This window comes from Gorilla gorilla, chromosome 7 (assembly GCF_029281585.2).
Source record: "Gorilla gorilla gorilla isolate KB3781 chromosome 7, NHGRI_mGorGor1-v2.1_pri, whole genome shotgun sequence".
NCBI lineage: Eukaryota > Metazoa > Chordata > Mammalia > Primates > Hominidae > Gorilla > Gorilla gorilla.
This window is the reverse complement of record NC_073231.2, coordinates 59099253-59114521: the sequence shown is the minus strand read 5'-3', so window position 1 is coordinate 59114521 and position 15269 is coordinate 59099253. Positions and strand designations below refer to the sequence as shown.

Below are 15269 nucleotides of genomic sequence, written 5' to 3'. Positions count from 1 at the left end.
CCTTGGACTTCCAATCATCTATGGGAAGAAAGTAGGCCCAAAACTAGCACATCCCCCAGGAATGTGTTTCAAAATATTGTAAAGAATGCCTTATCCTGTTTGTAAATACTTATTTGCAACTGCCTTACTTGGGAAATTTGCTAGATGTGAACTTAATTTGATTTTACACTTTTTAATGTCATTCCAAAGGAAACTGGGCTACTTTGATAAGCATGTAGGTCCTTTGCACAGAACAGATTAGAATATAATCATTCAGTAAGTTCCTTTCCTTCACTTACCCTGATTGACATTGTGCTGATGTTTTGCACACTCTGCTTGACCTCCATTTCAGCTCCGCACATGGAAGCTGCCTACATATTTGTTTACCAGGATTCCTCAATGGACCTCTTTGTGCATAAACAGTCAATGACAAGGGTGAAGGCCCGGCCTGCTTATAAGCATCTTTTATGCTGCCTGACCTCGCTCCTGGCACGCCCAACTCGGTACTCACTTCTGTACTCCTTTAAAGGGCACTGTTAATGTTGGGTTTGCTGTGATGTAGGTTTGAGTACAGGGGGAGTGCCTTGAGTGTGTTGACCAGTGACAGATAAAGGCTCTATCCACGTGAGGGTGCACTGAAGTTGAGAGTCCAGGAATAATGGGCTTAATACCCAGAGAAATACCTATATTTATGAAGGAGATGTCAGGATGATTTTACAATGGTGAAACAGCACATTGTTGAACATGTGACTAGCATGGATGTTTAAGAGCCAAGAAAATGTGTGAGGAGTAAGGTCAAATTGTAGAAGGAAAAATATTCTAGTTAACTGGATCATATTTTGTTTTCCCTGTAGTTTTTTTTTTTTAGCACATAAGATGTTGTCATTAATATTTCTATGATCTAATGTGCAGGCCATTTTTTTTTTAAGTTTGAGTTTGAATTAGTCAGGATAGGCTAGGTAATGCTAGAAGAACAAATTAACTCTGCAGCCCCAGTGACTTCCCATAACTATGGCTTCTTCTTTGTTCACAGTGGGAATGGAAATTTGAAATGAAGAGGGGGCTAAGTGAGACTGTGTTCTACCTAGTCACCTGGGGACTAAGTAAGGAATTGTCATAGCCCATGGCCAGAGTAAGCTCATGGCCCTGCCCATATGTAATAGGGCTGGAAAGTGTGGGCAAGCCTCAGGATATTAGATGATCAGCCAATATTTCTGCAATAATCTGCTCTAGTGGTTATCAAAAATATCTTAGCCCCTATGGAGCCATAGAGCATAGAACTTACCACCCATATATCACACCCAACCCATCTCCAAAAATTCCTTCGCTTGCTGCAACCATTTCTCAATTTTGAATCTCTAAGTTTTAGATGGTTGTCTTATTGCTACATCATTTCCAGATGTGGATTCTCTCGTTCTGGGAATGTATAAGCTATGTTGTTCCAGGCATACTTGTAAGTGCTTGGGAAGCAGTAGTGAACAAACACACAAATTATCTGCCACATGGTACTTACATTCCATCAGAGAGAATGACTAAACAAATAAGTAAATATATAATACTATGTCAGAGTTGGAAGAATTCTGATGACTTTAAAGTCTTTGAAATACATGATAGAAAGATTACTTTAAAATATTTAATAAGTTTTCTAACCTTTTAGTAAATGTGAAAACTTTAAGCAAATACGAGTAAGAAAATCAAGTTATCTTGGCAAAAAGAAAATTTACCCACAGTGATCTAACTAATTTGAAAACTGGGGAAAAATGGGAATGCTGTATTTGATATCTTGCTTTCCTTCACTTAACACTTTGCAAGTATTTCTTTTTTGGCCTTAAACAGTTTTCAAAAATATGTTTTAATAGCTATAAACATTACAGGCTATATAAAAATTAATGCTTTTTTATTTTTTGACAATTTCTATGATCGTAAATGAAATTTATACACATAAATCTTTGCATATCTGAATATATCCCTAGCATAAGGTACGAGAAGTGAAATTACTGGATCTAAATGCCATGTATATTTATGACACTGGATATACATTGTGAAATAGATTTGTAAAAATGTTATGCTTTCTCACTATTAAATATAAGACATGCATATTTAAAACTTCAGCCCAAACTGCCATATTAAACTGCATATTTTCATTTACTGGCGAGGTTGATATTAAAAAAATGTGTTTATTATGCATCCCCGTTTCTTCTGTAAATTCTTTGTCATTTAACATTCCTCCTTTTTTTCTAAAAGGCTGTTAGTGTTTCTCTTATATGTGATACTTTGTGTATGAAACATCTACTTGCTGCAATTTTTTAAAGTGGTAATTTGTATTTACTTTTTTTTATATTCTGACATTCAGGAGTGTTTTTATGCACTCAAACTTACCGATCTTTTTCTTTTTTATGTCTTCTATTCCTCTTGTGCTTAGAAAACCTTTCCTATCCTGAGATCGGTAAAATATTTCTGTTCTTCTAGTTATATCTTTAAATTTTATGTTTTTGATAAAAACATCTATGTGTAATTTATTTTGGTGAAATAAGACTTTGATCTGAGTCTTTTCAAATAGTTCATTTTCTTAATACCATTTGTTAGTAAAATAATTCCCATAGGTTTGTGATACTTTCTTATCTGTCAAATTTACACACACACAGACACACACATCTGCTTTTGCGCTTTCATTAATCCGTTTGAAATATTCTATTTTAAATGTTGTGTGGGGAGTGATGGCGCCGGTACTTTTTGTCCCAGATGTTAACAAAATTACAAATAATTATTGGTACGTCTCAACGGAACGAGGGAGGGTTGTGGTACGGAGGCATTTAGGACCCAGGGGAAAGCTAGGCTCCGTATAGAAGGACAGAGAATCGGGCGCACACGCCTCCTACCAAAATCACAGCCCCTTGTGGAGCCCGAGCTCTCATTCACAGCTTTCTAGAGAAATCTGAGCCCGAACCTGCCAGAATAGGGGATCTCACCCACCCAGTTCAGCAGCGAGGACACCTGCAGAAATACATTCCCAAAGCAAGGCTGGGCGGCCGTGTGAAGGTATTTGTTACCTTTTTTCTCCCCTCTGTATTTGCCGAGCCTCCCCGCCTTTCCCCCGCTCTTTCGATGCCATGGCTGCGGCGTTTCAGCACTTCGGTATGTGGACAGCTCCCATCTGCAATCCCTCTGCACTCCATCCCTGCCGCACCGCACCCCGCTCCCCGCCGCCTCCGCGGTCCATCCTCCTCCCGGCGCCCGCTCAGCCTGCGCCCCCTTACACATCAGCACCCCCATCTCCACCATCACCGTCATCATAGCCACCATCACCAGCGCGGTAACTATAGTCACACAACTGTGTCTTGCCACTTAGACAAAGCCCGAGGTCCGCAGGGTAGAGGGAAAGAGCTCAAGTTGACAGGCATAGGAAGGAAAGTTCAGGTGAACAAACCCCTGAAAACAAAGAGAGACGCCTGTTTGCGAGAAAGGGAAAGTGAAGGCAGGAGGGAGAGACCCCTGGCACGGGGACAGATGGGGCACTTGCCAGACACCAGCAGTTAGCCAGCTGCCTTTCAGCAGATTAGGGTCTGTTTAGTTGAGGAAATTAACATGGCCTAGGGTATAATGTGATTCCAGAAAAATAGAAATGTAAGCTCAACCTGTGTTTCTGGTTTTCCAATGGAGAATCACCAGGAAGCAGGGTGGGGGTGACTGATGACTCATATTCACCCACACGTCCGTTTCCTTTCCTAAGTGTTTAGTGCAGAAACTCCAGAATTAAGTTTTTTCTTCTTTTTTCGCTAAAATGTTTTGTAAAATAGGGACCCTAAAGGTTAACTCTGGCAAGAATAAAAATAAAAATGATGGTAATGATTGTAACTTAAGAAAGGGGGCTCTCATTCGAATGAACTATTTGTTCCAATGTTTCTTCCTGTCTACTTATTTCATTTCTATTTTCCAATCTTAAACCTCTCTTTGAAGCAAAGAAGATAGATCCCTTGCCCAAATGGCAAAAGTAGTAATGATATTCAGACCAGATGGCCTTGCTTTGTTCGTCACCAGTCAAGGACTGGCTCAGATTTGGAAGGCGAGATTTTTGTGTGCTTTCTCAGTAATCAGGTGATAACACCATTTTCCTATAATAGTAAAGGGTAATAGAATGCAAAAATTGAAAAGGCATTTTATGTAACTCCGTTCTGCCAGGCTCTGCTTTTAGAGTGCTATCATTTTCTATCTCAGCTGAAGGGAAGTTGGAACACCTTTCAAATGTCTGATTAATTTGAACCTGAAAGTCTAAGCCCAAGTCATAGTCCCTATTTGATTTAGCCAGGATTATCTGTCTTATAAGAGCTAACAAGCACCAGAAAATAAGTGCTTGAGCCTGTCATCAATAAAAATGTCTTGCTGGGTGTTCATTTAATTGATTTTTACTGAACAGTAAAGCATTGGGATTTTTTGACAAGTTATTTTCTTATGAAATTAACATCTTAATTAAAAATGAGATTATTTAAATGGGAATAATAGGTCACACATGATAAGAAAGTTTAAACCAGAGCACAGAAAAGCTTGATTTAAAAATTGTCGTTGCGTATTTATTCTGCCTCTTAAAGACAGTGCAGCACGTTTCATCTAAACCAGCTTGCTCACCATTAGAGGCATTGTCGAAAATAAAGACAGTCACAAATATGTATCTTCCGGAAGAAGTTCTGAGGAAAATTCATACTTAAGTCTCTTTGAGAATGAGAAATAGTCGCATTGTGTCAAAAGTTAATTACTGCCACTAATTATATAGACATAATTCCACCTGCCTCTAAAATTCATTCACTTTTGGATCCCAAGCAAGAAAACTAGTAAAATATGTGGTGAAATGGATTTTATAGAAGAAAATTTGGTCATCCACATAATGTCCTTGGCTTGGTAATATCCACAGTAGCCAAGACCTCTTAAAAGTCCCTGAGAAAGGAGATTCTTAAAACTCCCTTTTCTGTCTGTAAAGAATGGTTCAGCTCAGACAATTTTTAAAAGTGTACATATTGCCAATTCTAGCTGCTTCACACCAGAAATGCAGTCCAGGAATCCAGTGCCTCTAGAGCTTCTGTCTTCCTCTGCTTAATACAATCTCCTGGGGCTGGGGAAATTTTAAAACATGCTGCTTCAGTGAGATTTACAGGCATCTGTCTGTAAGCAATAACTTTTCTTGGCTGAAATGTTATGCTGAGCTTATTAATTTTTATAGAATGACGTATCCTGGCTTCCTTACTTAAATCTTTTCTATTGAGAGCTATTTTGCCTTTAAAAAATATTTTCAGTAACAGAAATCACTCATTTTTATAATGGATTTAAAGGTGAAGAGAAAACGTTTTCCGGCCGAGTGTCATCATATATTTTTGTAGACATGCTCATAGAAGAGTGCATCATTTTAGAATCATGGAGTAGACAGCTGGAAGGTCTTTCATTTCCCAAAAGGCAAAATCTTGAACTTTGCAGAATTGGTAGTGTCTGCTCACTTCTGAAGGTTTTACAAAGAGAGGCACTTTATTATCCCTAAGAAGTCTATTCACAACTTTACGTACTCCCTGATAGCAGAGACTTCCATCCTTAGTAAATGGATCCAGGCTGACTTTGATCTTCTCTACTCTTCCTGTTACACAGTGACTTACACAGAGGAGGCAGCACAGCAGAATGAGTATACAAAATATGAAGCTTGACTATATGCAATCAGTCCAGAAATATGTCCTCAACATTGCCAAGAGAGACCTTCTTTTCAACCTTCTCCCAAATATTGCTTGTTTTGATTATTGTTAATTTTATCCAGATATCACTGGAATAAAATTGTTTCAAAAGAAGGTCCACAGTGTGAATTTTGACAAGTCTGCAACCTCTAACTGATGTATGTCTCTTTATTGAAACTTATGCTTAATTGCCAATCTAAGTTTTTCTTAGTTTAAGGGAAGTTTATATTCTTTTGCTTGATTCTTTATGGATTGAAAATGAACTGGCCAAACATCCCCTGCCCCATAAAAAGCTTCCATTTATTGAGATAATAAGTTCATTTTTCTTCCCTAACTCTGATGCCTCCCACAGCCCTTTATTATACCTTCTCAGGTCAGGTTGCCCTAGGCTCTGTCCCTTTATGCACCTGTTCTGTGACAGGGAGTATCAGAGAAAGTTCCCTGTGTGGTAGGCTAATTTCCTGTGAGCTTTTGTGCTTGCTAATTTCTGAGCCAGCAGAAATTTCTCCACATGTGTTTGAGATGATCTGTTCTTGTTTCTAGGATGCTTTTAGCCAAATCTGTTCCTAAATATTGTGCAGACCACTGATGACTCCTTTTCTATCTATGCTCCTTAAAATAGTATCAAAGGTCTTAGACAAAGTTCCATATATTTGTGTGTCACTTACATAGCTTATTCAATTGTCCATTATTTTATAGTTTTGGAGGAAGTAGGAGAGAAGTTATGGACCTGGGAATAGCATGTTGTAGGGGGGCATGTTAAATTACAGGATCTATACATAAAAACTTCTTAATATGTGGTCAAATTAAAACAAAATAAAACCCGTGAGATCTTTCACTCTTTCCTTTTTTCTCTTCTTCCTTCCTCCTTTCCCTCCCTCTCTCTAAATTTCCCTGCCTTCCTCTCTTCCTTCTTTCATGGTTGATATATAGAGCATGCAAACATAGTGAGAGTAATTAACAGGGTGATCTGATAAACTATTATGAGTGCCATTGCTCCATAGGTAAAGAACACATTGTGGGTACTTTTATGTTCCTCCTGGACAGTGCATTAAGGCTGTCCACAGACAGCGTGAGTTCTGGCCTCAGAGGCAATTAACCTACCTCTCAACCCCTCTGGGTCGTTATAAATCCTCTGGACCAGGTTTCTCAAACATTAATTTGCATACAAATTGCCTGGGGATTCTGCTACCTGTTCAGTAGGTCTAAGTAAGTCCTGACATGCTGTGTCACTAACAAGCTCCTGGGTTCTGCTGCCACTGCTGATGCATGGACCACCCTTTGAGAAGCCAGGGCAAAGAAAAGTTTTTTTTTTTTTTTTAATATTCTCACTTTTACATCTGACTATTAAATAATAAGACCCATTCTAAAATGAAACAAAAACCACTCCATGTTCTGAAGAAATAAGAGCTCAGAAATTCTATTTCTAATTGAGAAGAAAGTTATAAAAATAGCCTCTTTCCTCCCACCTCACCCTTAAGCATGCTGCTGTGTTTTACTTTTCCCAGGCAGTTTTCTTAGCTGTGATTCCCATTGCTGCCATTGTCTGTGCAATTACATCCAGAAGAAGGGTCACAGTTACATGGATCTGCTGGGAAAACATTTAGTGGAAAAGGGGGCAAATAGAGTTAATGGCCATTTTTGGGTGAGTCCTACCTTTCTTATCTTCCTTTAGGTCCTCTTCCTTAAAAAAGAGAATCTATTCTTAGAGAAATACTCTTTCCCTTTGAAGACAGAAGGGTCAAGGTTTTTGTTTGTTTGTTTGTTTTCCTTTCTCTTCCCATTGATACCCCTAGGAAGCACAACTAATCTGTTTTAAAAATTGGGGTATCAACTGCCAATGACTTCTTATGGGGATAGTTGAATAGCCTGCGAAACATTCCAGTCTAATATTCTGTGACTCAACAATTATTTCCCTATATATTAACTTTGTTTAAGATACATTGAGGTATAAGGTAAATGCTACTTCAATTAAAGACTTTTTCTACCAAACACAGTGAGGAGGAACAAAAATCTCATACTTTATAAGTTGGCATTCCCCTCAACTCCTTGCATTATTTGCCCCAAAGAAAACTGCAAAATGGTTCTAGAATCCTCTGTCACATAGGTCCTTCTTCCCTGAGTTGCAGTCTATTCTAATTCTGACCTGGCATCTATTTTGGTTCCAAAAGTTTTCAGTGTCTCTACTCTGATGGAGCTCATTCCAATCTACTTTTAACATTTCTTGAGAGCAGGACCAAATGGGAGCAAATGATTGTGTGCTTCTTTGCTGTTTTAAAGGGAGCCAAGGGAGTCTACACAATGAGTATTTATGTGGCAAGAGTTAGTCCTAGGCTAGGACTAAGCTAAAGGTGGTGAAAGGTGGACTGTGTAGCATGGGCTAAATTCTGGTCACGTTATGCTTTCAGATAATTCAGAGTCTCCTCTCTATCCTTGTAGACTACTCTCCCTGCCCCTAGTACAGATAGTTTATATCTGTAAGTTGGCTAACATTTAAAAAAAGTCAATGAATTCGGGGTCACTTTTTACCCACAGGTCTGATGTTGCTTAGCCAGTACTCATGCAGAAGTCCTACAAACCATAATGGCCAATCTGAAAATTCATCCATCAGAAAAAAGACTCCTTCTGGTCAGCACCATGGAACATGTAATCAACCAGCCTCTGAGATTTAAATATAGGCTAAATAGGCTCTAAGGGAGTGTATTATCTTTCAAGAAAGATTTCAAATAGAGTTACACTTAAAAAGAAATATTTTTGGTCACTATGATTTTCAGTTTTGGCTTAGATATATCAGCAGCATCTATTTGTATTTCATTCGGTATAAAAATTTCTTTTGGTATTCCTAGGTAAAAATTCATATTCAATTTAAAAATTTGAAGTAAGTTTTTAGCAAGGTAAAGAGCTATAAGGGTTAACCCAATTCAATATATATTAAAAATTTGGAAACAAAAATTCACACATACCAATGGATGAGTTAGTTGGTTAGACTTTCTGTACAAAGTGTTGTCACCGGTATTAATTTTTCATCCTTTTCTTGTGAAAGAAACCCACAAAACAAATATGGCTATTGTTTCTTATTTTATATTTGTATTAATTTAAATTTATGTGCACTTAAAAATTGTTCTTTGTATTACTAAGAACACCCAGAAGCCATGCAAATTTGAGGTGTTGTTCAGAAGTTATTGATGTTCTTATATTTCAAATAATATTTAGGCTTTACAGATTTTATCTTTCTGATCATGACAACAATATTCTATTTCCTCCCCAAATTTGGGCAGTTTTACAACACCCCTTAAATGATGTCCTTTAGGACTGACAGGGTGTGGATGTGTGTCTATTATGTGAGCGTAGTTGAGTGTGAGGGCACTGGTACTCAGAGTGATGTTAAACAAGGCACCTACTTGGAGAGCAGAGTCTTGGACAAAACGTGGGTAAAGTAGGTTTGAGTGCAAATCTTTGTTCTTTCAGCCATATCTAAATCTCAGATTCATCTTTTCATCTAATAGTAATAACCTACCTTTAAGGATTGCTGTGGAAATTAGACTATATAATATCAAAGACCTTGGCATCTAATAAGTACTCCATGAATATTTGTTGGTTTTCCAACTTTAAAACAAGCACATTATCTGACTTAGCTGTTATGTACCCCAAATATTTACCTGGATACAGCATAATTATAATATCAACAAGAATTTACAGTTAAAGTAAAGTAGATTTTCCTTTCACAAGCAGTTTTACCAACATTATTTCACAGAATTTTACCTCAGCACTTCCCAGGGAATTATCTTTCTTCTGTCTATTGCAGGATCATTGTAACAAAGAAAAAAGATAATTGATATAAAATGCTTTGAAATACTACATACACACATACATATACATATTTTTAGATGAGACATTGCTGATATAATTCTGACCTTTTCCTGATATATTGTATGTGTGTTTCTGAAGATTATAATAAAATAAATAAATGAGAATAATAGATCATAAAATTACCAAATTGATTTCATTTGAATTATCATAGTTTTCTGAAAATATTTTTATGCTTAAACTCTTTGATTCATAAGGAATACAGTGTATGTTTGTAGATGTACTTTCCTAATACTAAATTCTGTATGAGGAAATACAAAATGATTTTTTTTCTAATGTAAACTTGAGATGAAATATACAACTAGAATCTACAGATAACCTTATTTTAAATATCATAGTATGGATACTCTTCTTTTCTCCCTCTCATACAAAAATACCATTACCTAATTTTCTGGCTCACTGGAAAAGGTGTGGATTGGAGTGAAAGGAGGTATCCTCCACCTTGGCCTTGCCAGAGAATGTTTGTGAATTACTCTCCATGCATTTGAAATGGTGTCAAATACAGAATCATTTGGGACTAAACCACATTGTAGGGAGATGGCCTCTGAGGCTTACATGAATCTGCCTAAACTGGCCTGTTTGATCATCAAGCACATTTCAGTGCTGACACCATGCTTGGCATTCTGCTAGGCATGGCAATAAATCCTTCAAGAGATTGACAAGATCTGTTATCTTTGATCTGTCATTTTTGCCAAAGGAAAATACCTAAAGGAAGAGCAAAAATTAGTGAATGCTAGAAAAGGCAGAGACAGCTAGATTTTGAACAGCACCAGTCATCTTCCAATGAAGGAAGGAGGAAAAGATGGCAACTGGACATCTGTAAGGCAGAGTATTAGGCCACCCAAGAATATCTATTCATCCACTGGTATATTTAGGCTCATAGAATGGTAAGTTTGAAAGGAATTTTAGGGAACCAGAGTGAGGTTCTGAAACTTGCAGATGGTCACATAGGTCTTAAATCATAAATAATAAAATCTCTCTGCTACACATAAGAGACAGGGCAGCATAACAGTAAAGAGCATGGGTTCAGAGAAAGATTAGTTTTGGCTGAATCCAGTTTCTGCCTCTTAGTGTCTGTGTAATTTGGGGCAATCATTTAACCTCTCTGTGCCTTAGTTTCCTCATTTGAAAAATGAGGACAATAATATACTCATTTCATACAGTTGTTCTGAGGATTAAATACTGTAGTCTATAAAAAGAGAATCTGCAAATGCCTAGAACATAATAAATAGCTATAATAAATAATAAGTACTATTATTATTAATATTGCCAGCACAGAAAACCATTTCCAGTTCTTCATGTGATACAAGTTCAATGTATCCATTTATAATTTGGAAAAGTTGAATGAGAACCAAGTCCTTTATGTGAACAAAAGATTATAGTCAAATGAAAATGCTATATCCTGGTGAACATTCTTCATACAGCCTTTCTAGTGCCTTAAATATTATCAATTGAAGTTGTTATTTAAGTAGCAGTCTATTCAGACTTCTGGTATGAAGAATTTGCCTTTAATGGAAAATATCTATGTTATCCTAAGTTATGAAACCCAGTGACCCTGGCTTAATCATTCTCCCCAGAAGCTTCTACTGTATGCTGAGCACAGAATAAAGATATAGATTGAAGCAAATTTATTTCAGATATTATAGATTGGAGGCATAGCTATATGTGGAAGCAGGCCATGAAGAATGCAACCTCAACTTTCCTTTTGAACCCATAGTAATTTATCTCAGAAACATTGTTGACTTCCCTGAACTGTAAGGTAAGTAACTTGCCCCATGCTTTAAATCTTCTGTAGGGAATAAGTCATGGCTGTGCCTTGTGCTTTAAGCACTGTGCTCCATGGCTTGGAACTGTGAATATTACCTGGCATGCTTGCTTTAGGGAGGTGAGAATCTGAAGCACAATGTTCTTAGGCTAAATTCTCCAGGAAAAAAAATACTTTGTAGATGAGGAAAGACATTAATCAATCAGCCACAACATCTCATTTAAGGATAAACTGTCCTGGAGGTACTGAAACACTTATTCACTCATTCAAACATTTTGACTACTTTCTTTATTCATGTATTCTAGGTCTATTTACTAAGCATCTACTTCATCGCAGGCACTGTACGAGGCACTGAGGATGTGGTGGTGAATGCAATGAAGTCGCTCTGCTCATGGAGCGGACTCTTTTGGCCACACCCTGTATCAGGGATACACAGATGAATTAAATCCAGGCCTTCTCTGTAAGGTGTTCTGGATAAAGAGAGAGAAAGGAAAATGGCAGTAGAATATTGTGTGGGACTGCTTTGACTTCTGAAGGCCAGGAAGGGTTTCCTGCGGAAACGAGTTTCAAGTTTACTTCTGAAGGGCAAAGAGGAGTCAATCAGTGGTTATTCTAGGCAGAGAGAGTGCAGCTTTTACCAAGGCACACAAAGGTGAGAAGAAGCTGCCGATGGCTGCATGGCCAGACAATAAATCTGGAGAGTAAAGAGACCAGAAGATGAAAGGCCTTGAAATCATGTTACATAGTTTTATACTTTATCCTGGGACAACTAGATGCTAATGATGGATATTAATCAAGGAGTGACATGAGCATACTTCAACTGTAATACAGAGAATAGGTTGAAATGCAGAGAACGGACTGGCAGCAAGCGTATCAATAGGGAGAATGTCACAGGACTAAACAGATGAGTAGTGATGCAGTCTAAACAAAGACAGTGATCATGGGGATGGAAATAACTGGGAAAGTTTGAAAAATATTATGGAAGTGATTGCCTGATAGTGGGCGATAAGAGAGAGAGTGGAATAATAGTTGACTCCCAGGTTTCTAGCGTGGGAAACTGCATGGAAGATGATGTCATTCACTAAAAGACAGAGACGGAGGAGCAAATTCAGGATAAGGAACTATGATTAGTTTAGTTTTGAACAGATCAAGTTTGTGTTGTCTGTGAGTCAAGTAAGTGGAGATGTTCAGTAGGCTGTAGAATGTGCAGTCCGAAGATCTGAAAGGAGCTACGGACTGATGTTGTAGATGGCAGATCATGGGGGCAGGATCTTACAGAACACTAGCATTGAAGGTGTGAGCACAGAAGGAGAAGATGGAGTAGAGAGGGACAAAGGGCTAGGTGACAAATCAAGGGTAAATGGAGTTACAGAAAAGAATGGTAAAATGGGAGAAGGAGGTCTAAGAAGGATGATGTAGTCAACATCAAATATTGAGAAAGCTCACCTACAGTAGCTGCTCACAGCACAGTAGGTGCTGAAGTTTGTTTATTGGATGTAGTAACAAAAATGATATCCATTAGTAGAGTGACCATCTGTCTGAGTTTGCTTGGAACCTGTTGTTCTAGCATCGTTATTATTAAAACCTTGTAGTGCGTAAATTTGGATAATAAGTTAAATCATCATCCGTGTCATTGATCAGTGTGAATAGTTTCAGCAGCATGTCAAAGATAGATTGCAATGAGTGTAGGGAAGAACTGGAGAAGGAAGACATTGGGTAAGGCCGCTTTCTGAAAGGGCTTTTGGAGAAGGAATTTTAACATCAGGTGGGCATTGAACTAGATAGATTTTGAAACTTCTTACAATTCTGGGAAGAGTTTGTAATACTGTTTTCCTTTACTGTTATGAGTCCTCAAAATTAGTGAGAAGTAAGACTCTTCTGTTTCTTAGAGAACATCACAGAGCTAAATGCTATTTTCTTACAAGTTATTTTGCAAAGCCGATATTTTATAAATAAAATTATTTTTATTATTCTGTTGTCTTGAAAATGAATACCAGTTACTTTTTTTATCTCCTCCGTATCCAAAGACATATAAAGTAGAAATATGTGAGCTGATTGTCTCTCTTAAGAAATTACTGTTAGTCCTAAATTAAGCAGAACAATCATCATTTAAGTAATTTTGTATGAGAAAGCATTACCAATAATGATTAGATTGGGAGTAAATATTCTGCCTTTTACTGCAGATAAGATTGACTTAAGAAAGCTAGGAAAAATAAATGCCTCTAAGTTTATTTGTATTTAGTGTGTCTTCTGATTTTGGAAACTTCCAGGTTAGACCAAACAGATGTCTGCAAGAGTTTAAGCATTTCTATTTAAAATAAGATGGAAACAGTATGGGTGTTCCTCTGTATACCATTTTGGTGGAGAAATCATAAAAGATGTATCTGAGGGGATTAAAATATCATTATCATAAGTAAAACAGCATCTTAGGAAAACAGGCAGGTTATATACAATGGAAGGATTTTTAAGCCCATATGGGCATTGGGTTGGGTAGAGAGCCAACCAAGAGTCTCAAGTCCCTCTGCTTTCCTACTAAAAGAATGGCAAATGCAAATAATAAAGCCATTTGCAAATGTCCCTGTGAGCCTCCTTGCCCATTGTTGAATTTGATTATTGGAGGTCAAGTTTTCAGCCATAGGCCTGTCCCCACCCCCACTCTTCACACATACTGGTGGAGGACTCTGTGAGTCACGAACACCGGTGGGGTTAAAATAGGGGAAGTTTTTTATAGTTAAGATGCAAATGGTTGGCTTTAAGAAAGTGGGGGAAGGGGTATTTCTGTGAAAGATACTTCTGTTTGGGAAAAGAGGCCAATGGGAAGCAATAAATTTTACCATAGCTATAATTTCTCTGCCATATCCAGGCCTGTGAGTGGTCCCATAAAGCATGCTGTCACAGAGAAGTATCTTTCTCTCCTCTCACTGTTTCTTAAGGTAATTAATAAAAGTGCATGCTATTGCTAATCTGATCAAGCACTATTACATTAACTAGTCAATGGAACTAAAACGTTCCCAAACATATTTCAAATATTTGCATATTAGATTTTCAAGTTGTCTATAATCAACTTATGCTCAATACCCCATTTTAAGGATAATTTATCATTTGTTCTTTGGACACCTAATCTAATCAGACCCACAGCCTAATATACTGTTTTTCTATCTAAGCTCCAATTAATTTGCCCAGACTTTCTTTGTATCATCTCTCTTCTGTTTCTTTTGTGTGTATTTGTTTTTCAGTAAGCAATGGCCTCAGTTTTGCTTCTGTTTTGGATGAACACCACCACATAGGGCCTGAATGTGAAAGAAGACCCTCTATTTGTCTGTTCCGGGGCAGCCTGGTAGTAAAACACTGTTGAATGGGCCACAGTTTCAGCAGACCATCAGGTGAATGGGACCAGTCTCTCTTCTTCCAAAATATCAGAAGTTAAACACTTGGAACGGAGATTTGGCCAAGATGACCCATTTACAGGCTGGACTCAGTCCAGAGACTATAGAGAAAGCTCGCCTGGAACTGAATGAAAACCCCGATGTTTTACATCAGGATATTCAGCAAGTCAGGGACATGATCATCACCAGGCCTGACATTGGATTTTTACGTACAGATGATGCCTTCATCCTGAGATTTCTCCGAGCCAGGAAGTTTCACCAAGCGGATGCCTTTAGACTCCTGGCTCAGTATTTCCAGTACCGCCAGCTAAACCTGGACATGTTCAAAAACTTCAAGGCAGATGATCCCGGCATTAAGAGGGCTCTGATCGATGGGTTCCCCGGGGTGCTGGAAAACCGAGACCATTACGGCAGGAAGATTCTTTTGCTGTTTGCAGCCAATTGGGATCAGAGTAGGTAAATGTAGATAGTGTCTTTACTTGGTTTTTCTTTGCTATAAGCATTATCACTGCATGTTTGGGGTTGTATGGCTTTATATGTAATGGGCTTTCATTAAAAAATATT

General features: G+C 37.9%; 1 protein-coding gene across 1 annotated transcript in view; it reads left to right on the top strand.

The window, feature by feature from the left end:
- The first annotated feature begins 2844 nt into the window (after positions 1-2844).
- Positions 2845-15269, top strand: part of CLVS1 (clavesin 1) — a 216372-nt gene continuing 203947 nt past the window's right edge. Inside the window, exons 1-2 of the mRNA XM_004047086.4 lie at positions 2845-3018; positions 14556-15161. Of these exons, the coding sequence (XP_004047134.2) occupies positions 14707-15161 (455 nt within the window). The 5' untranslated portion in view covers positions 2845-3018; positions 14556-14706. The remainder of the gene's footprint in view (positions 3019-14555; positions 15162-15269) is intronic.